Source organism: Gossypium arboreum, chromosome 5, assembly GCF_025698485.1.
Source record: "Gossypium arboreum isolate Shixiya-1 chromosome 5, ASM2569848v2, whole genome shotgun sequence".
NCBI lineage: Eukaryota > Viridiplantae > Streptophyta > Magnoliopsida > Malvales > Malvaceae > Gossypium > Gossypium arboreum.
The window spans coordinates 2524313-2548296 of record NC_069074.1 but is presented as its reverse complement, the minus strand read 5'-3'; the positions used below and the strand labels follow the sequence as shown (position 1 = coordinate 2548296).

Below are 23984 nucleotides of genomic sequence, written 5' to 3'. Positions count from 1 at the left end.
TAGTTGGCATGCCCTAGGTAGAAAACCATCGTTGCCAAACTATTCGGGATATTAAAATATTTAGATATTAAATGTCATTGTTGTCGGGCCGTACAGGATGGTAGGTTAGGTAAGCTGTGAGAACCATTGTTATTGAGCCATTTGGGATAGTAAAATATAAGTATGGTGAAAGCCATTGTTGTCAGGCTATCCAAGATGGTAGAATGTTGAATTTGAATAACCCATTATTTCAGGACCACTCGAGATGGTATAATGAGTCTTGATAGCAAAAGTCATCGTTTTCGGGCAACCTGGGATAACAATAGTAGTATAGAAGTTATGAAATGTTAATGAATTGGTATAATATGCTTATATGTGTGTTATGCTAGATAAAGTATGTAAGCTACTATATGTATTAGTTGAGAACGAGCCCCGAGAGCCGATTGAATAATAGTGAACCAATAGGCTCAAAATTGGTTGAAATGTTGCCGTGGAATTTAATATATATATATACAAGCTGATGATGGTAGATGAAATAATATATGTGCACCTATTAAAGTTAGGTAGTGGATAAAAAAGTTGAATTGATTTTACTATTGCTATAGTATGTTCGAATATGAATATGTTAGTAGAATTAGTTGGCATCATAAAACATGTTTAGAATAGTCATTGACATTATATACCTCGTAATAATTCACTAATGGATATGTTATTTATTTTATTTAAGTAATGGAAGTACCATTGAGCCCTATTGTTCAGTGTACAATTTGTTTATTTCATGTGCAAATTCAAGTATCCTTGAAGTCTTGGAAAAGTGAAGTCAACATCCAGACTATATCCAATGACTCAATATGGTATGTATAGTTCTCTTCTCTTTGTTAAAAGGCATGTACTTAGAAATTAGTTGTTCAAGTGTACACATGGCTATGTTAGGCTATAATGTTGTAAATTTAATAAAATGGTTAATGTTTATGCATATAAGAGTTGTTAATGGCATACGATCCTTATGTTGACCATGTTGTGTGTGTAAATGGTTGAACCGAGATCTTAAGACCAATAATTTTGTATAAGTTGTATGCTTGGGATGTTTGAATAGGTACCAATTGGACATTGTTGGAATTCAGTGGTCACGTTATGACAATGTACCCCAATGTTGTGACGAGGAGCAACTTAGAAATCACACTGTGACAACGTGTGCTTAAGGTCATGACAAAACCTACTAAATATGTTACGTCGTGACGAGGACTCTCGACGTCATGGCACTAGCGTCAACCCGGTGCTTTGAAAACTTTACAAATTGATCCCAAGTTGACCTTAGCTTAGCTTTGGAGCATTCGTAAACTTGTATAAAACCCAAAAACGACTTTATATTGTATTGTATGATTATATTGGTTGAAATTAATCATTAATAGTATAAATCGAACATACCAATTAAAAGCTCTCTTCCTATTCTATTCTACAATTGATTTTTTTTTTATAAAATAACTTTGAATGTTAAATCTTTGCGAACCAAAATCTAAACAACTTTCTTTTTTGATTTTTGACACTGACCATCAAATCAACTTGGATCTAAAGTGTAACACCCCGTACCCGAGACCGTTGCCGGAGTCAGACACGAGGGGTTCGCAGACTTAAATCACTTATTGTACAGTCCATTTTAAATTTCAGACGAAGTGGCTAACTGCGTCCTTGTCACCTTAAAATCATATCTCGAGTTCCAAAACTCGAAAACCAGTTCCGTAAATTTTTCCTGCAACTAGACTCATATATCCATCTACAATTTTTTTCTAGAATTTTTGGTCGAGCCAATTAGTACAGTTTATTAGTTAAAGTCTCCCCTGTTTCAGGGTTCGACTAAACTGACCTTCAGGCATTACGACTTGGATATCTCCCTGTACAGGGCTTCAATACTGATGCCGTTTGTTTCTATAGAAACTAGACTCGAAAAGGAATCTGTACATATATGGCATAACTTCTAATTATCTCTGGTTTATTTATAATGAATTTCCAAAGTCGGAACAGGGAATCCAAAAACCGTCCTGGCCCTGTTTTGCGAAAACTTAAATATCTCATAATATACTGTTCATATGATCATTTCGTTACTTTCCTATGAAAATAGAGTCATCAAGGTTCGATTACATAATTTATTCACTATTTAATTCCATTCCTACTATTTTTAGTGATTTTTCACATTCACGTCACTGCTGCTATCAGCATCTATTTTTAAGGTAGACTTTACTTATTACATAGTTTCTATGATTCAACTAGCCCTTTAGCATATATAGCACAAAATATGATCATGATGAACCATTCTAATGGCTAATCGTTGCCAAACATTTCCATGCCTCTTAATGAACATATACATTCAAGATGACTATAACATTATGCTCAAAACGTATATAAGCCATTTTCGCATGGCTATCCAAAGTTTTACATACCAAAGTTCAAACAAAACATACTAGCCTATACATGCCGAAATGTTCTCTTAGACCACCTAAGAAGAAGATACCAAAAGTTGCAAGCTGGTGTGATGACTTCGACGATGGTCTCGAGCACACAAAAATGGATCAAAGGAACCTAAATAAGTGACAAATAAACACACCGAATGAGTATATAACTCAGTAAGTCATAAGCATTACACTGCTGTCCATTTATAAAATATCATAAAAGAAGACAAATAATGCAAGATTAGGTACTCCATCCATACCGACTATGCTATAACTTCACGTACATTTAGCATTACATGCTCTCAACTAGCCAAGCCTCCATTGACATCTCGTATGATATTCGATATGATATTTGATGCATCTCCACACATTATTTTATTTTCATTTAGATTATACTAATAATAGCATTTCATCTACTCCACAATAATCTCATGTTCCTAACTTCAAATATAATCACCACATAGGTTCGAGACTTACCAAGCTCAGTTCCAAGTATAAACATAACATCTATTCCTTATGAACTCAAATATCTACTCATTCCATTGTCCATGATTTACTCGATGAAGTCGCACACTTAACGTTAATAATTATTCGAAAATATATAGTAAGTCCGCACACTTAGTGCTTAATAGTCAACTCGCACACTTAGTGCTATACAATTAAACTCGCACACTTAGTGCCAATCTCATTATCGTAAATGTTTATACCCGCACACTTAGTGCCGAAATCAACAACTCAATACATCTCACTTCTTTTTACAATCGATAATTTTGTCACTACATGCATTTATATATCATCCCATTCGACATAAGTACATAAGTATTATGATTATTTAAATCAATACAAAATATATGCTTAATAACTTACCTTGTGTTGGGTAAAACGGTTCCAACTCGGCTACTCGATGTTATTTCCTTTGCCTTTGCTTGATTCTCCTCCTTTAACTTCTTGAGCTTAATCAATAAATTAACTAGTTTAACCGTCTTGCTAAATATTTATATCAAAATATTAATGATTTCATATCATAGGAGATACATGACTAATTCTTATCTTCCTACCATATGTTTTTGAGCTATTCGGCTAATAACCATATGCTATCACCCTACTATCAATAATCCAATCACACATGCATATATATATATATGGCTGAATGTGCAAAGCTTAGACTCAACATCACTTATGCTCTTAATTTAATGGCCGAATATGCATACATATATATATGATATCAACTATACTATCATCTTTAATTCACCTAAACACAAAATTTCATCTCATGAACACTTGACCGAATTTTTCCTAATCTAGCATGGCTTCACATCTATTTGTAACATCCTATAAATCCACATATACCACATTTCTACATAAATTTTCTTTTACTTTTCCACTACTTCTATTTACAACATCAAAAGCACCATACACTTAGCATTTACCTCTTCCTAACCATATGCCATCTAAGTACCCTTTTAGGTAGAAAATTAACATATGGGTTGTAATAAGACATTGGCTACTAACTAGATTTTCACAAGAATTTAGTAAAAGTAACATAAATCCTACCTTAATCAACCCTTTTGAGTTGGCGAATGTCTAGAGCATTTCTTCTTTCCTTCTCCTAACTCACGACAATTGTAAGAAAAGAAAGAAGATGAATACTCCCTCTTCCTTCCTTATTTTATTCATCTTTTCTTTTTAATTCCTTTATTTAATTTATTTTAATTGCTAACTAATAAAGAATTGCATTGAAATTCAACCTAGTGGATGGGCATCATGGCTTGGCCGGCCACTACTTGGGTTTTTGGGCAATTTGACATGCAAACCCAAGTTTCCTCACTTTGTTATTATTTGGTCCTTACATATCCCCCTATCATATTTTCTTAAGTTCTCAACTAAGTCAATCACTTGAAATTCACATTCATAAGTCTAAATTAAAACATCAAATTTTCACACATGCACTAATACTCATAGAGGATATGCAACCAAATTTTTAAATAAATTTTGGGACTCGGTCTTGTGGCCTCAAAACCACATTCCGACTAGGGTCAAATTAGGACTGTCACAACTCTCCCTCACTCAAAAATTTTCGTCCCGAAAATCTTACCAATGAATAAATTTGGATAACGTTCTTTCACCGAATCCTCGAGCTCCCAAGTAGCTTCTTCGACCCCATGTTTATGCCACAAGACCTTCACTAATGGGATCTTCTTATTTCGCAATTCTTTTACTTCACGTGTTAGAATGCAAACCGCTTTTTCCTCGTAACTCAAATCCGATTGAATTTCGATCTCGGATGGGGTAATTATGTGTGATGGATCGGACCTATATCGTCAAGCATCGAGACATGAAAACGTTATGAATCTTTTCAAGTTCGGGGTAAAATCAATCTATACGAATGGACCAATTCGTTCGGAGATTTCAATGACGCCCAATGAACCTCGGACTTAGTTTGCCCTTACGGCCAAATCTGAGTATCTTTTTCCAAGGTGAGACCTTAAGAAACACTTTGTCTCCCACCTGATACTCAATATCTTTTCGTTTTAAATCCGCATACGATTTCGACGGCGATTCATGGGTCGCTTCAGACTTTCACGAATTATTTTTACTTTCGTTCAAGATCTTTAATCAAATCCACTCCGAAAATTTTACTTTCACCGAGCTCGGTCCAAAACAATGGTGTACGATATTTTCGACCGTACAAAGCCTCGTAAGGCGCCATCTTAATGCTTGACTGAAAACTATTGTTGTAAGCGAATTCAATCAAAGGTAAATACCGTTCCCATGAACCACTAAACTCGAGGATGCAACATCTCAACATATCCTCAAGTATCTGAATTATCCGCTCGGATTGACCATCGGTTTGGGGGTGAAAAGCGGTGCTAAAATGCAACTTGGTACCCAAGGCTTCTTGAAATTTCTTCCAAAATCGTGAGGTGAATCTCGGATCTCTATCCGACACAATAGAAATCGGTACCCCGTGTAATCTCACAATATGAAAACATACAATTCATTTAGTTTATCCAATGAAAAATCCGTGACGACGGGATAAAATGAGCCGACTTAGTCATCTATCAACAACAACCCAAATCGCATCTTTCTTACTTGTCGACAATGGCAACCTGCACACAAAATCCATCGTGACTCGGTCCCATTTCCATTCAAGTATCATGATCTATCAAGTAAACTCGTAGGCACTTGATGTTCCGCCTTTACTTGCTGACATATTAAACACTTATAAACAAAATCGGAAATGTCTCTTTTCATACCATGCCACCAAAACTGACATCTCAGATCGTTGTACATTTTCGTACTCCCCGGGTGAATTGACATTCGGCTACAATGAGCTTCGCTCGTAATCATCGAAATGAGTTCGAATTTCTTGGAACACACAACCGACTTTTGAACCTCAAACAATCGTCACCATCAATTTGAAACTCGATTCCATATTCGAACACATTCACCCGCTTTGCAACCAATTCATCATCGACTTTTCGAGCTTCACGAATTTGATGAATCAACAATGGTTTGGCCTTTAATTCCGCCACTAACACATTGTCGGATAGAATGCACAAGTGTACATTCATCGTCAGTAAAGCAAACAAAGTGATTTACGACTTAAGGCATCCGCAACCACATTAGCCTTTCCGGGTGATAGTCAATGACAAGCTCATAATCTTTGAACAACTCGAGCCAACGTCTTTGTCGCAGATTTAAGTCTCTTTGAGTCATCAAATATTTGAGACTTTTGTGATCCGAAAATACATGGCACTTCTCACCAAATAAGTAATGTCGCCATATTTTCAAAGCGAATACGATGGCAGCTAATTCGAGATCATGGGTCGGATAATTTTTCTCATGTGGCTTTAATTGTCTCGACGCATAGGCCACAACTCGACCTTCTTGCATCAATACGCAACCCAACCCAAGTAGGGAGGCATCACTATAAATGACAAATTCCTTGCCTGATTCGGGCTGCACTAGAATTAGAGCTTCAGTCAAATAAGTTTTCAGTTGATCAAAACTTTTCTGACATTTTTCCGTCCATTCGAACTTAACATCTTTTTGAAGTAGCTTCGTCATTGGTGTGGCTATCATCGAGAAACCTTTTACAAACCGTCGGTAGTAACCGGTAAGTCCCAAAAGCTCCGAACCTCAAGAATATTTCTGAGGCTTCTAGTTAAGTATGGCTGAAATTTTGCTCGGTCAACTCGAATACCCGTCGCGGATACCACATGACCCAAGAAGCTAACCTCTTAACCGTAACTCACACTTCATCGAACTTAGTATATAACCGCTTATCCCGTAAAATTTGCAACACTAATCTCGTGTGCTCAAGATGTTCGGTCTCATCTCTTGAATAGACCAAGATGTCATCAATGAACACAACTACGAACCGGTCCAAATCATCGTCTCAAGATCCGATTCATCAAATCCATAAATACCGCAGGGCATTAGTGAGCCCAAACGGCATCACTAAGAACTCAGAGTGGCCGTATCTCGCTCGAAAGCGCTTTGGGTATATCCGAATCTCGAATCCAAGAATCGATAATAGCTCGATCTCAAATCTATCTTTGAAAACACCGAGGCTCCTTTAGTTGATCAAACAAATCATCAATACGCTGTAACGGATATTTATTCTTTATTGTCACTTTATTCAGCTGACGATAGTCGATGCACAACCTCATGGTTCCGTCATTCTTTTTCACAAACAATATTGGTGCACCCCAAGGTGAGAAACTTGGTCGAGCGAAACCTCTATCCGTCAATTCTTGCAACTGAGCTTTCAACTCTTTTAACTCGGTTGGTGCCATAAGATACGGAGCTATCGAAATCGGCGTAGTCCCAGGTACAAGCTCAATACCAAACTCTACCTCCCGAACAGGTGGTAAACTCGGTAATTCTTCGGGAAAAACGTTCGGGTATTCACAAACCACTGGCACAGATTCGGGTTTCTTTTCTAACTCTTTGTCATCAAGTACATACGCAAGGTATGCTTCGCACCCCTTTCTTACATATTTCTGAGCCAACATTGATGATATTACAACTGGCAACCCCTTTAAGTCCGTAGACTCAACTCGGATTATCTCGTTATTTGTGCACCTTAAATCAATGGTTTTTCTTTTGCAACTCACCACTGCGTCATATAGGGTCAACCAGACCATACCAAGAATAACATCAAATTCATCAAATGGTAAAAGCATCAAATCGACCGGAAAACAGGATTCTCGGATCATTAGAGGGCATCTCTTACACACTTTGTCGACAAGCGCATATTGACCCAAGGGATTTGACACTCGAATTACGAACTCAATAGACTCAATAGGCAGAGTCTTACTGGATGCTAAAGTCTCATATACATAAGAATGAGTAGAGCCAGGGTCGATTAATGCAATTACATTAGTATCAAAAGAGTGAAAGTACCGTTGATAACATCGGGAGTATGCTTCCTCTCGTGCACGGATGGCATATGCCTTAGCAGAGTACTGGTCTCGGATCGAACAGCCAGTATCAAAAGTCCCTCTCTGACCACCACCCCTGCCTCCTGAAATTCTCGGTGGTCTACCCCTAACCGTTGTTCCACTAGGTCTTGCACCTTGCATCTTATTTCTCTCATCGAATTCGTGCAATCTCTAATGAAGTGATCCTTCGAACCGCATCTGTAACAGGCCCTGTTAGTGGACTTACCCCAACATTCACCTATGTGTCGTCTTCCACATTGTGGGCATTCAGGTTTTTCTTGGTGATTGTTACCCACACTAGCAACCGAAGTAGCTCATGAGTCATTAATGGTTGTGTCCTAATAGAAATTCCTTGATGCGTCTTGGTTTGTGAGTGTCCTCCCGAACTTCTTTATAGTGAGAACGGAGTTCTACTCGTTGATCTTTTACGAAAGTCTCTAGCTTCAGATTCGCCTTTTTTCTCCTTTCCAAGTTCTTCCGCCTTGCAAGCTCGTTCAACTAGTGTTACAAATTCTTTTATCTCTAAAATACCCACTAGTAGCTTTAAATCTTCATTCAATCCTTCCTCAAATCTTTTGCACATAGCAATTTCATCGGCTACACACTCCCGAGCATATCGATCGAGTCTTACGAACTCACGTCAGATTCAGAGATCTTGTCATGCGGCCTTGCTTAAGTTCCAAGAATTCCTTACACTTTTGATCGATGAACCGTTGGCTAATATTTTTTTTTTTGAAACTCTGTTTGAAAGAAATCCCAAGTAACTCGTTCCTTCGGGAATATGGAAATCAAGGTCCTCCACCAATAGTAGGCTGAGTCTCGCAACAAAGATATAGCACACTTTAAACACTCATCGTGTGTGGGGAGTTCATCAAAAATTCGGATGGTGTTATCAAGCGAACTCGGCCTTTCAAAGATCATCAAGAATTCACGGCTCAATTCCTCGGCCTCGCTTCCTAATCAAGTCTACAGGTGGTTTAATTGGCCTTACAGGATCAGTAGTCGATGGCATTATAGGCTCCTGGGGTGGATTATTGAAATTCGAGAATGGTTGGGCAGCCGGATTAGTGCGGGCATATTGTGCGACCCACTCATTCATCATAGTAAAGAAGGCTTGTTTTGCCCCCTCATCTTGATTATTCGCAGATGACTGAGGTTCAACAGGCGGTGTCCCTTGCGCAGGAGCAGCCGCTACACTTTCAACGTCATCCGCTAAGGTTCTCTCTAAGCCGGGATCCATTTACTAATCAAAACAAAAATTTTAGCCGTCAGAAGTCATCACACTATTAAACACTAACATTAAGGCATGTATAGCTAGACTCATACGCTATGGTAGTCATAGAACCGACTAAACCATAACTCTGATACCAATAAAATTGTAACACCCCGTACCCGAGACCGTTGCCGGAGTCAGACACGAGGGGTTCGCAGACTTAAATCACTTATTGTACAGTCCATTTTAAATTTCCAGACGAGCTGGCTAACTGCGTCACTGTCACCTTAAAAATCATATCTCGAGTTCCAAAACTCGAAAACCAGTTCCGTAAATTTTTCCTGCAACTAGACTCATATATCCATCTACAAATTTTTTCTAGAATTTTGGTCGAGCCAATTAGTACAGTTTATTAGTTAAAGTCTCCCCTGTTTCAGGGTTCGACTACACTGACCTTCAGGCATTACAACTTGGATATCTCCCTGTACAAGGCTTCAATACTGATGCCGTTTATTTCTATAGAAACTAGACTCGAAAAGGAATCTGTACATATATGGAATAACTTCTAATTATCTCTGGTTTATTTATAATGAATTTCCAAAGTCGGAACAGGGAATCCAGAAACCGTCCTGGCCCTGTTTTTAAAACTTAAATATCTCATAATATACTGTTCATATGATCATTTCGTTACTTTCCTATGAAAATAGATTCATCAAGGTTCGATTACATAATTTATTCACTATTTAATTCCATTCCTACTATTTTTAGTGATTTTTCACATTCACGTCACTGCTGCTATCAGCATCTATTTTTAAGGTAGACTTTACCTATTACATAGTTTCTATGATTCAACTAGCCCTTTAGCATATATAGCACAAAATATGATCATGATGAACCATTCTAATGGCTAATCGTTGCCAAACATTTCCATGCCTCTTAATGAACATATACATTCAAGATGACTATAACATTATGCTCAAAACGTATATAAGCCATTTTCGCATGGCTATCCAAAGTTTTACATACCAAAGTTCAAACAAAACATAATAGCCTATACATGCCGAAATGTTCTCTTAGACCACCTAAGAAGAAGATACCAAAAGTTGCAAGCTGGTGTGATGACTTCGACGATGGTCCCGAGCACACAAAAATGGATCAAAGGAACCTAAATAAGTGACAAATAAACACACCGAATGAGTATATAACTCAGTAAGTCATAAGCATTACACTGCTGTCCATTTATAAAATATCATAAAAGAAGACAAATAATGCAAGATTAGGTACTCCATCCATACCGACTATGCTATAACTTCACGTACATTTAGCATTACATGCTCTCAACTAGCCAAGCCTCCATTGACATCTCGTATGATATTCGATATGATATTTGATGCATCTCAACACATCATTTTATTTTCATTTAGATTATACTAATAATAGCATTTCATCTACTCCACAATAATCTCATGTTCCTAACTTCAAATATAATCACCACATAGGTTCGAGACTTACCAAGCTCAGTTCCAAGTATAAACATATCATCTATTCCTTATGAACTCAAATATCTACTCATTCCGCTGTCCATGATTTACTCGATGAAGTCGCACACTTAACGTTAATAATTATTCGAAAATATATAGTAAGTCCGCACACTTAGTGCTTAATAGTCAACTCGCACACTTAGTGCTATACAATTAAACTCGCACACTTAGTGCCAATCTCATTATCGTAAATGTTTATACCCGCACACTTAGTGCCGAAATCAACAACTCAATACATCTCACTTCTTTTTACAATCGATAATTTTGTCACTACATGCATTTATATATCATCCCATTCGCATAAGTACATAAGTATTATGATTATTTAAATCAATACAAAATATATGCTTAATAACTTACCTTGTGTTGGGTAAAACGGTTCCAACTCGGCTACTCGATGTTCTTTCCTTTGCCTTTGCTTGATTCTCCTCCTTTAACTTCTTGAGCTTAATCAATAAATTAACTAGTTTAACCGTCTTGCTAAATATTTATATCAAAATATTAATGATTTCATATCGTAGGAGATACATGACTAATTCTTATCTTCCTACCATATGTTTTTGAGCTATTCGCTAATAACCATATGCTATCACCCTACTATCAATAATCCAATCACACATGCATATATATATATATGGCCGAATGTGCAAAGCTTAGACTCAACATCACCAATGCTCTTAATTTGATGGCCGAATATGCATACATATATATATGATATCAACTATACTATCATCTTTAATTCACCTAAACACAAAATTTCATCTCATGAACACTTGACCGAATTTTTCCTAATCTAGCATGGCTTCACATCTATTTGTAACATCCTATAAATCCACATATACCACATTTCTACATAAATTTTCTTTTACTTTTCCACTACTTCCATTTACAACATCAAAAGCACCATACACTTAGCATTTACCTCTTCCTAACCATATGCCATCTAAGTACCCCTTTTAGGTAGAAAATTAACATATGGGTTGTAATAAGACATTGGCTACTAACTAGATTTTCACAAGAATTTAGTAAAAGTAACATAAATCCTACCTTAATCAACCCCTTTTGAGTTGGCCGAATGTCTAGAGCATTTCTTCTTTCCTTCTCTTAACTCACGGCAATTGCAAGAAAAGAAAGAAATGAATACTCTCTCTTCCTTCCTTATTTTATTCATCTTTTCTTTTTAATTCCTTTCTTTAATTTATTTTAATTGCTAACTAATAAAGAATTGCATTGAAATTCAACTTAGTGGATGGGCATCATGGCTTGGCCGGCCACTACTTGGGTTTTTGGGCAATTTGACATGCAAACCCAAGTTTCCTCACTTTGTCATTATTTGGTCCTTACATATCCCCCTATCATATTTTCTTAAGTTCTCAACTAAGTCAATCACTTGAAATTCACATTCATAAGTCTAAATTAAAACATCAAATTTTCACACATGCACTAATACTCATAGAGGATATGCAACCAAATTTTTAAATAAATTTTGGGACTCGGTCTTGTGGCCTCGAAACCACATTCCGACTAGGGTCGAATTAGGACTGTCACATAAAGTATGTTATTCTACTCGTATATGGATACTACTCCGCCTTATTGATCGTCAAATCGTAGCTTAGAACTCACTAGTAGAACTATCGAAAATTTAAAAACTTAACAATTTAGTTACTTAAATTAAAACTATTAAATACTTTAATGGCCTAAATAAAAAATTTCAAATGATTTAATGATTATTTTATAATTTTTTGAAGTGCGCAATAAAAGATAATAGTTTAATGAGGTTGAATGTAAGTGATCTCAATTTTAATGCACAACCCTTCTCAACTTTATCGTGAAATGATGTTAAGGCCATGTTTGGCACAGATTACCATGTTATTATTTATTCCACTTTTATTTTTCTTTTAAAATTTACCTCATTTCAATAAATAAAAATAAAATGACTCATTCTTTTTATTAAAAGAGCAGCATTTAAAAAGTAAAACCAAACATTGAGTTTTATGGTAACAAACATTGAATTTATGTATCAGTTTAACTTTTCATATTATTGGATGATGTATAAGCTTTGACTATATTTCTTTTGCGTTTTTTAATATGAAATTTATGAAAAATTTCAATTATTGGTTAGATAAAAATTAAAAAATTAAAAAAATTAAAATATAATCCTATGAAATATTTAAGTACATACAAAATAATCCCACTTTTCTTTTTATTGTCGAAGATTTTATTTAAAAAATGGCACGCAACATTCCAAATAAAAATTAAAATAAGGAATTTTTTACGACTTATACCAAAGTTTGTTAATTTGTTTATCTAAGAAACTTAAATTATGATATAATAATGTGTACAAGCACTTATCTAGGGTTTACTGGGGAGGAGTTGTTGCAATGTTAGCCCCACCAACTTTTAATATACTAGTGTTGCGTAATTAAAAACAGAAATTAAGATTCCAAAAAGGTATTAAGAGGATTGGTTATTGGTTATTACCAGTGTTAAAACTTATAAGTAAGAAAGTAGAATGGGAGCAAAAAGGAAAAAAAAAAAAAGTGATAATACGCTATTATATTATTTTGTGAATTTAAAATTTAATTACTGTATTTTTATTTTTAAGAATTTGATCTTTTTATTTTTTTAAAAATTTAAAATTTAAAAGAAGAAAATATAACTTGCTTAGACTTTGATGAATAGCTCTGTTTTATCTCCACTCTATGAATGATGTTCCACTGCTTTGAAGTGAAGCAATTTTAGTTTGGTCTCTTTTTTAAGTATATATAATTGCTGTGGTTTGATTTTTCGGTTTTAGATGATTTAGATTTCGATTTATTTTAGGCTCAAGTTATTCTAAATTATTTGAATTTTTTAGTCGATTTATGTTGAATTTAGGTTCTTTTGATTTTGGGTTAATTGAGTCAATGAATTTTAAAATATATGGGTCATTTCGAATTTGAATAATTTTATATTCGAGTTAAAGGTCATTTTGGGTTTGAATTATTTTGAGTTAGTATCGTTTCAAGCTTGTGCTACTTTGAATTTAAATCATTTGAGTAGTTCCTGCAAGTCAAATGATGGATCTAGATCTTTTGGGGTTATTTTGAATTCCTATAATTTAAATGACACCCAAATTGATTTTTTATCAAAATCGAGTCATTTTGGGTTCAAAAGTTTTTTAAGTTTACAAGTCAAATGTGATATAAATTTTAGGTTTTTACGATTTTGAACAAACCGAGTTAGTTGAGTCGAGTTAATACGAATTATAAATTTTTTAAATTATTTTGAATTTGAATAATTTTAATTTTGAGTCAAACTCTTGTTATTTCAATTGATAAATTAAATTTTAAATCTCAAATTTAGATCTTTTCGAGTTAATTTAGATTTGTATCATTGTTGAGTTTTTATAATTAGAGATTGGATTATAAACAGATAAATGCAATTGTGAAAGTATTTCAATATATACGTCCTCTATTTTCAAAATTTTGAATTTTTATTATAATATTTATATACAATTTTAATTTATAAATTTCAATGTTATTTTAAACTCAAATCAACATTGTATTTACAACTGACTATAATTTATTTATAACTGTATTTTTTTTTGTCTAAATTAACTTTTATTAATAAAAATGATTATCGCTGCTTTAATTGTTCTTATTTGCTCAATTTTAAATAATAAAAATAGTGGTATTTAAATGATTAATCAAATCAATTAGTATTAATTGAATTAACCAAACTATTTAATCTTTTAACCGTTAACCGAATTAATTATTTTTTAAATTAACCGAACCGAAATATTCCCATTTATTCGACCGGTTAACTGAATTAACTGAAATTTATATGTTTTTATTTTTTGATTAAAATAAGTATAAAACATATAAAAAAACAAATTGATAATATACATTTGACCGAATTATCCAAATTAACCGAATCAACCAAATTATAAGTCTTGAAACACTACATAAGTTCAATTAAGTCGGTAAATTAATTGATTTTGAACTGAATTAACTGAACTTCTAAAAAATCATTAATCAACCCTCGACCGAATTAGATCAGTTAACAGAATTAGATCAATTCAATCGAATAATTCGATTTTAACCGAATTTTAAACACCCCTAAATATAGAGACTAAAATACTTCATTTGTTTTGATAGGAACTAAATTACTTTCCTTCTATAGTTTATTAACGGAAATAGTTGACATCAACATCAATTGTCTCATTATTCAAATTCTATAAATAGTAAATTGCTCAATTTATGTTGAGAGAGACTATATTATTTTGATGCTATAATACACTAAAGTCGTTGGTAATTCTTCCTATTGAAAATGAAAAGCAACAATTTTATTTAAATATAAAATTTTAAAATTTTTATACCGAAATATGTTTTTTATCGACCTTGGCATCCATGTTAAGATCCTTTTGGCATTTAATTTCTCATGAATTTCAAGCTCTTTAAGATATAAAAAGTTTAAAAGTTTTATTGTCATGGGTGCCACTGATATTCTCACATGATTTAATTTCTGTAAATTATTTAAATTAATGTGTTTAGTTTAACTTTGACACAGATGAATATTAAGATCAAACTAAATTCATTAATCCAATATTTATGGCAGAACACCCAAGTATTCAATGTAAATGAGTTAACCTTTGGCACCATAGGATGTTCGTTGTCAGCATGTCATTGACAACAAGGGATCCTAATACTAATATCGCACCATCAAATACCTATTACAATTTGTCTTAATTAGCCTATACATGTAAAAAAAGAAAAACTAAAAAACTAAAGCATCTAGTATACAATAGATAAATGTAAACAAGTGCTTACATTTGCAATATTTTAGATAATATTAAACATGATTAAGGTTTAATTGAAGATGTTAAGGGTTTAAGAGTTTTTATAATGTTGGAAGATTGGGTTAAGATTTACTATCAATAATCTTGTATAAATTATTACTGACCTCAATATTTACAAATGTTTACAGATGTCGAGATGAGGTAAATTTCTTATCACTTGTTTGACATAATACCACTTTACTACTTCTATTTTATTGTTTCCTAAACTGTGAACATTGTAAGAAATTATATAAAAATAACAAACATTTAGTTTAAGTCACATTCCATTTTGCATATAGCAAATCATAATATCGTTTTACATTTTATAGAAAACAAATTTTAACATTAGAAAAATTACTTACGTAACATTTGTAATACATTATACATCGTTATTGTTAGAATTAAGTGACCGAATACTTATTTAAATAAAATATAGGTAAAATAAAATAAAAGTAAAATCCATATATAACTATACTTCTTTTTATTTTCTTTTAAGATAAAGTTTTTAAACCTTATTAAATTTCATCTATTTTATATTAATTAGAATAAGGTGTTTCAATCTTACTACACTCCTATTAGAATATGGCTTTACAAGCCTATAAATAGACATAGTCTATTTCTCTTATAATCATTCGAATTCGACATAGTGAATTTTCTTCTCCTTTACCCGTGATTTTTTCCCGGAAGGGTTTCTACGTAAAATCTGCGTGTTCTTTATTTTTATTATTTTATTTTATTTTATTTTCATAGTTTTACTAACTAATAAGGTCTATACTGAATCAATTATTCACTCAAGTTTGTATTCCCACTGAGAATGGCACAAATAAACATGCTCCACCAATTCTCTTCAACCATGTCGTATGAGTGTCTCAAATTCGTCAACAACATCACTCTGGGTCTTGCATGGACTAACCATGTTTCTTGGCCTACCTTAAACATGAGCTTGAGCAACTTTTATTGTTCCAGGTAGCATGCATAAAAACTAAGAAACTTGCATGTGTCGCGATAAAAAAAAAAAAAACTCACATTTTCAACTTTTGTAAAAATAAAAAGGTAATCGTTCATTCCTTCAAATCATAAACTTTAAAACTTACTTGACCCATTGAGCATTAACTTTTAACGTTGTTAGGTCTAAAATTTTGTGCCAACCTTAACTCTCTCGAGTTAAATGTTGTTAGCAAGTATTACTTTTCACAAGTATTTAAGCATTGTTCAAACATAAGAATATCCTTTTGACTAATCCTACATACAACTTAGGATTTATGATAAAACTTTATTTACGGCTAGCTAGAATAAATTTCCCTATAAAAAAATATAAACACTTGCAAAAGGCCGCTCACAAAAAAGCATATGAAATAGAACAATTATGATTAACTAAGATTGTAGCTTGAATAAGTTGGATGATGACAGTGATTGTCAAACATTTCAATCCACTGTTGAAAGTTTAGGGATGTAGGTTAAGATTAAGTATTGTTGGTTTAGAGTTAGTGTAGTTTTGAAAAAGGGTTTGAGTTATGAATGTATTTATAGATTAAAGTTAGTTTGTACAATATTTTATAAAAAGTCTTTGAAAAAGATCTCGACACCTATAAATTTAAAGTTAAAATAATATATCATCACGTTTTAATGATGTGAATAAAATTCCTAAAATATTAATAATTAATGTTAGAGTTAAAAAAAAAAGTCCACATAGAAGTTAACATGTGTGAATTTTAAAGTCATTAAAACATATATTTAAAATAATTTTAAAACATATTTATATTGAAAAATAAAAAACACAATAAACCCAAAACATTGAAATTGGAATATTCTTTTTGTATTTATTCCACATTAGATGCCACATAATACAAAATTATCATATCTTAAAAATCCTATTATTAAAACAGAATCATGACTATTGAATATAAATTAAAAATAAATATGAATAAAAATATCACATCAAAACATCTATCATATTTCTATTCAATATATTTAAAGTATATTTATATTTTTATGGAATTACAATTGATTTAGTTTGACTCAACGGTTAATTTAAATAAATAATTCGAGTCAAACTGAATTAAGTTTATAGATTAGTTTAAGTAAATAATTCGAGTCAATCCAGATTAAATTTATAGATTAATTTAAATAAATAATTCGAGCCAAACCGTCAAGTTTATAGAATATAGACAATGAGATTTAAACCTTTAATTTCAAAATTCCAACTTGGTTATCTATTTGAAATGCTATTGGCTCCAATTCAAACGGGTAACTTTACGAAAATATCCACAACATCCCTCGCCATTTCCACTGACAACAGCATTCGTCCCCCCCGAATAACTAGGGTTTCTTCAATCTTACCCTGCAATTTCACCATTTTCTAACTCCCTTCATTTTCCCTCCACAGTTCTTTCTCAGTCTCACCCCTCCAAAAATAATGGTGCAATTCGATTTGAATTCAAATTCCGCCACCACCATCCACCACTCTAAACCAGCGGACACCTTTCAGCTCATGCTATCAGAATCTATCCACCGGTTTTTCACCGAATACCGCAGCGGTTCAACCGATTTCTCCCATTTTACCTCCATTTTCTCTCGCTTGCTACAGAATCTACCCGATCCACCACTCGAATTCGTTTGGTTTTACTCCGCAGTAACGTTCCACTCCACTAATAAATTTAACTCCCCAAATCCAGTCTCCAGTTCCAAAGACCTTTTCCAGCTCCTGGTTTCTTGCTCCACTTCCTGCAACGCCGGTAAAAGAATATCCGTACTCGCTCCCGTAATTTACGACCTGTACCCTTTAGTTTTCTACCGAAAAGAGTTAAAAAGGGAAGTTGAGAGTTTGTTAGACGGGATTATGAGTTACATTAGCATATGTTGCGGTATGGAAGACGACGGAAACGACGACTTGAGTTCGCGTTTTGGTGATTTATTGCGCGTTTGGATGGTAGATAGAGTTGGGATGGAAGGTGAAAAAAGAGATGACTTGAAGGTGTTTTTCCCACTTGTTAGTGAAGAATCTCGAAGAGTGATCAGAGGAGGATGCAGGGTTCGGTATTTGGCTGGTGTTGTCATGTGTCAGGCTTTTCTGCTGAGATTGTGCTTGAAATTTGGATATGGGATTCCGAAATTGGAGTTGGAAAACGATTTGCATGATTGCGCCGTTCAAATGATAACTGGGTTTCGGAGTTTTCACTTTCTGGGTATTTTCCCCTTCTCTCTAAACATTTTCTGTGGAAAAGTTTTATTTAAAAATTTGTATCGTTGAAGCTTTTCCTTCTTAATTGTTCTGAAATTGTTTAAACTTCATTTACTTCTATTAATGCTAAGTTTGATAGGGATGAATTGGCTTGTTTTTCTCGTATAATTTGTCGAGTCACCGATTTTGACTTTGATATCAACTTGTATCATTATCGTGATATTACTTACTTTTTCTCTTTCCTTGTTTCTTTATAAAGTAAATAACAAAATCTCATTTAATTAAACCTTTGAGTAATTAAGCAGATAAATAACAGTGACCCAAACATGGTGGATATATGCTCGTCTAATTAGCATAACAGTTGGAAATAAAGGGTATTTCAAATTTCACATCACTTAAATAAGCTTTTTAACTTTTTTGTAAGCCATAATGAGTTATTGGCTTGTAAGAGCTAGTAATAAGTGAGGGCTCACGTGCACAAAAAGTTAGGCTCCAAAGCTAGTGTAGTTCAAATCAATCAATTTCCTCCTTGTTTGTCGAATTATCCTTAAAAGAACATTGCAATCAAGAATGGGTGTCAATCATTTTTTCCTGTTGTTTGTCGAATTATCCTTAAAGAACATTGTAATCAAGAATGGGTGTCATCCATTTTTTTCCTGTTCCATCGTGGACAAACATTTGATTGACATGTTTATATAAAGCCACTACTGGGAATCTGATTTCTTCTTCTGTTTGGCAAGGCTTTTATTCCTAGCTTAGTGCCAGCAATGGCATGGTATTCCTTTTTGTGATAAGTTTCCTTGTTTATCCTTCGGTTTGCCGATGCTAGTAGTTCTAATTCATTGTTGTTGTGTAACAGATATCTTTCTCAGGATGCTATTGGAACCGGTTTTACCTGTCACTTCTCCACTGGTCAGCTTCCCCCCACCCCCTCTTTTATTTATTTTTTATTTATTTACATTTTAATGAATCCATGCTTACTATTCAAAATTTAGCTTCGGACAGAGCTGTGGTTACTCAACAAGGCAGCTTCTTGGTCTCAAATCATAGAAATAGGCAATAATGTCCTTTTTGAATGAAGATAAAATAGTAGAAGATTAAACTATAGAAACTCCACTGGCAAAATGTTGAAATAAAACTGGAAAGATCTATAGCTATTTGTCATCACTCGAGGAACAACTTCTTGTCAATATGATAAGTATTTGGTCTGCTCTTGTCACTAATTACCATTCAAAATTTAGCTTCAGACAGAGCTGTGGTTACTCAACAAGGCAGCTTCTTGGTCTCAAATCATGAAATAGGAAATATTCTCATTTTTGAATGAAGATAAAATAGTAGAAGATTAAACTATCGAAACTCCACTGGCAAAATGTTGAAATAAATCTGGAAAGATCTATAGCTATTTGTCATCACTCAAGGAACAACTTCTTGACAATATGATAGTTATTTGCGCTGCATTTATCATTAATTACCATTGTGATCTTCACTTCTGGTTACTTTGCTAAATCCATGTTTTATACATGAGCTTCGATTTAATGGAACGAGATGCATATTTTATGTAAGAGGCTCAAGCCAAAAATATTTGCCTATTTTCATGACCACCGCCACTTGGTGACTGGCTGTGGATGCTGAGAACCAGCAAGGCATTGACTTTGGCAATGTGACCACCAGTAGACATGCTGGTAAGCACCAGTGATGAACTGATAATCATTTGTGGGCATTAAATATCTGTTGACATCATGACCCAGCATTATTTGTGCCTATGAGTGGTTCTTTAGAATAGAATTTTATTTAATACCGAAAATATATTGTTTTGAACATAATTTTCTTTAAAAAAGTTCCCTCAAGATTAGTTTTAATACCAAACAAAACCTTCCTAGCAACTTATCTTTCTCTGTGGCTTTAAATCCTTAGACATTTGAAATGTTCAAACTATCTATTTGCACCCTGAACTTTTCCGGTTACCTAGTATGCTTGAAGAATGTTTGATTGTGATAGCCCCTAATATACATTAGTAAATCTTCATTTTATTGTAGGGCCATGGAAATGAAGTTATTTTAAGAGAGACTTTGTATGATGCGGTTATAAAGATGGACCATGCATTCCTTGGTCCAGAGGGAGGAATTCTGCTACCTGGCAGACAAGTAAAAGATCTCGCATTGACATGGTCCTTTGTTGCTGACAATGCCATACGGTCAGTGAGGTATGATTATGAATGTGGAGATCGTGGCTCGATGCAATTGTTTTATATTAGAATATCCCATCCAGCAATTTTCACGAGCCATGATCTAATGCCACAGGGAGAATGGTAACCAGACCAAAGCTATCTCTTACATAAATGCTTTCTCCGAATCTTGGCTACTCTCTCAGTTGATCAAGTGGGTTACCAGTCAGACTGGGATGGTGGACAAAGCAACGAGCCCGAATGTTTCTACTCCTGTAGCTCTTATCAGTGAGTTGCTTGCTATCTCTATGCGCTTGTCATTTGTTCTCACTTGTCGGGACTTGAGCACTTGTTTCAATGGATGGTCCAGTTAAGAATGTCAACATGCTATGTGATGATATGAAGATATTTAGTTCTTACCATTGTCCAAAGTGGAGCATATGTAATCACTAGACCGGCAACCACTGCATTGGATGTGTCGCTCATGATTTGTAATTCTTCCCTCTTTCTGATACTATTTTTGGCTTTCTTTTCTTAAATGTCTGATTAAGTGGTCTCATTTTCAGAGTGGCTACTCATCGTTGAGGATCAAGGGGTGAGAATATTTGAATGTGACATCTCCAAGGTTTATGCCAAGGCTGTACTTTGCAAGTCAAGAGTTGAATATGAAATCCCAGTTGATAAGATAAGTGGCAAATATTCAGCTGAGAATCCTGCTTGCATGGTTCATGAGAGGAAAGAAGACAAAACAGCTGATAATGATCTAGAGATGATTGATTCAATGGATACGGTTCGCTTGTCTGCTCCTTGCTTGATGAAATCAACAGCAGCAGCTGATGGTGTAAGAAAACGCAAAGAAGGGAGCAACATCGAAGAGGAAATACCTGTTAAGTTTATCAAGTATCACTTATGTGAAAACTCGGTAACGGATAAGCTTTTGTCTTTGGCTAATGATGATGGTTTGAGTTGTGGGAATGACGTTAACAGTCCGATTTTGGATGAATATATGAGAGAGATGGAACAATAATTTTTTACTAGACCAGCAACTTCATCACAGTTTATGTTGACTGCTGTCTCATCAATTTCGACTGAAGGGTGGATGAGAAGACTATGCAACTGCATTTGACTAATGCATAACATATTTTGAAGTAGGTAGCATGCGGATGGTCATAGAGAAGTGCCTTGTGGCCTGCCTTTCAATTTGCGGACATAGTTTACTATTTCAGCCTAATCACACAGATGATGTTTGTGTTAGTTTTATGTATATTGGAAGGCTTTTGTGGCTGAAGAAGTAAGTATTTTACCATTGGATGATGGCTTCTCATTTCAGCATTGGCTCCCTAACTTATCACTTGAATTCTTCATATTATTGGCACTGTAGAAGAATTATCTGATTTCTTTGTAGTATGATCTATACATAGTAATCATGTAGTAATTAAAGTGAACAGCCAATATATATATAAATATATATTTCCTCTTATATTAGTATTACACAATTAGATAAAGCATGGAGTGCAAGCTGTTGAGTTTTGAATTTTGAGTGCCGGGTTCGGCCACTGGAAACAGGACGCAAGTCCCTTGTTTTGGGGCTTTTGGGCTGGGCCTGCCAATAGCCTACTAATCTTGAGACTAATTGGTAATAGCCATGAACTGAAAAACCATATAGCTCGGTAAGACTAGGCATTTAGCTTATGACCTCTAAAACCAAATCTCACCGACGCTGAATTATTCATAAATTTGGTAGGGTAGGGCATGGGGGGCCATAAAAGAAGACTTATTTTAATTCATCACGTGTAATTCATTGTAGGTCCCAACCCAAAAACGTTCTCCATCCATGAAAATATATGTATTCTACAAAAACAAGGCCCAATTCCTTCTAATATTTTTGTGAAAATTATGAAATAAATTATTGAGAAAAATCGATCTATGCAGATTATTGTCTAGTGTAAAAACAGTACATGAAGGAAAAAAGGAAGAAGAAGTAAAAGCAGCACATGAAACATCTCACTCAATTTCATCGTGTTTCAATAGCGTGTAACGCAATACAAGGAAAAAAAAATCTATATGTCTTGAGAAGTTAACACGTGGCTTACCAACCCGTGATGCGATCTGTTCTTAACGGTGAGGGCTCTAGAACTTTAAACCATAAAAAGGAAAAGAAAAAAAAAGTAACAATTATCACCTAACTCTTTTTCATTAGGAAGGTGCCACGTAGTATGAAAACTCTTATACTTTTTTGTAAACTTTTGCTCCGGTCAACATCCTAATACTGCTTACAATGTCATTCCGCTTATCATTTGGCCGACAAAATCTCATGGCTAATTTGTTATTATTTACTTTTGATAATTTTACCTAGAGAGAAATATTACGTATTCAACTAACAAAATTTTATTACTTATATAAAGTTTTTAAATATTATCTTACTTAAAATTAATCATGGCTGTCATTAAATTATTAATAAATTTATTTTTATTATTAAACTTCAAAAATTATTAAATTATTTAAAAATTTTATTTAAATCATTGAACTATTAAAATAAATGATGTATAATCATCATTGTTTGCATTTTGCCCCAAACAAAAGCTTTATTTCCCTTTTTCATTTACAATTCATTTTTTTCTCCATGAAATGCCATTGAATGTCATGATTTTATGAACCAAAATTCAAATAGCATTCTTCTTTAATATTTGACACTAACCATCAGATTGATTTAGATCTAAGGTATATTCTTCTACTTAACGATAGGTACTAATCTACCATACTGATTGTTGAATCGTCATTTGGAGTTCATTAGTCGAACTTTTAAAAAAAAAATTAACAATCTAACGACTTAAATAAAATTTTTTGAATAGTTTAGTGACTATTTTGTAACTTTTAAATTTAAATGATTGAAATATAAACTTACTAACAATTTGATATCTTTGGGTATAATTTACCATATTAATTACTATAAATAAATTAATAATTTCTTTCACTTTACATTTCAAAAACAAAGAAAGTAAAAGGGTAATTCATAGATTTTCATGACTTTCATCTCGTGTAAAAAGTAATCACATTTTGCAACAAAACAAATTAAAAGAAAAGAAAAACAACTTGCATATTTCATTTCGATTAAAATAATAAAAAATGAATTTGGAAATTTTAATTAAACTTTTAACACACTTAGATATGAATTTTAACATTTAATTTT

General features: G+C 33.7%; 1 protein-coding gene and 1 long non-coding RNA gene across 2 annotated transcripts; one reads left to right on the top strand and one right to left on the bottom strand.

Moving 5' to 3' along the window:
• Window positions 1–10227: 10227 nt before the first annotated feature.
• LOC128293050 (uncharacterized) lies at window positions 10228–11790 on the bottom strand. Its single transcript, XR_008283076.1, has 3 exons — window positions 11678–11790; window positions 10991–11076; window positions 10228–10254 (listed from the first exon to the last, which is right to left on the bottom strand). It is a non-coding gene; the product is annotated as an uncharacterized LOC128293050 (long non-coding RNA).
• A 5873-nt stretch (window positions 11791–17663) lies between these two features.
• On the top strand, window positions 17664–22299 carry LOC108461207 (uncharacterized). Its single transcript, XM_017760997.2, has 5 exons — window positions 17664–18634; window positions 19490–19542; window positions 20667–20833; window positions 20931–21082; window positions 21361–22299. The coding sequence occupies exons 1-5, from the start codon at window positions 17866–17868 to the stop codon at window positions 21819–21821; spliced, it is 1602 nt and encodes a 533-aa protein (XP_017616486.1). The 5' UTR covers window positions 17664–17865; the 3' UTR covers window positions 21822–22299.
• Window positions 22300–23984: the final 1685 nt, after the last annotated feature.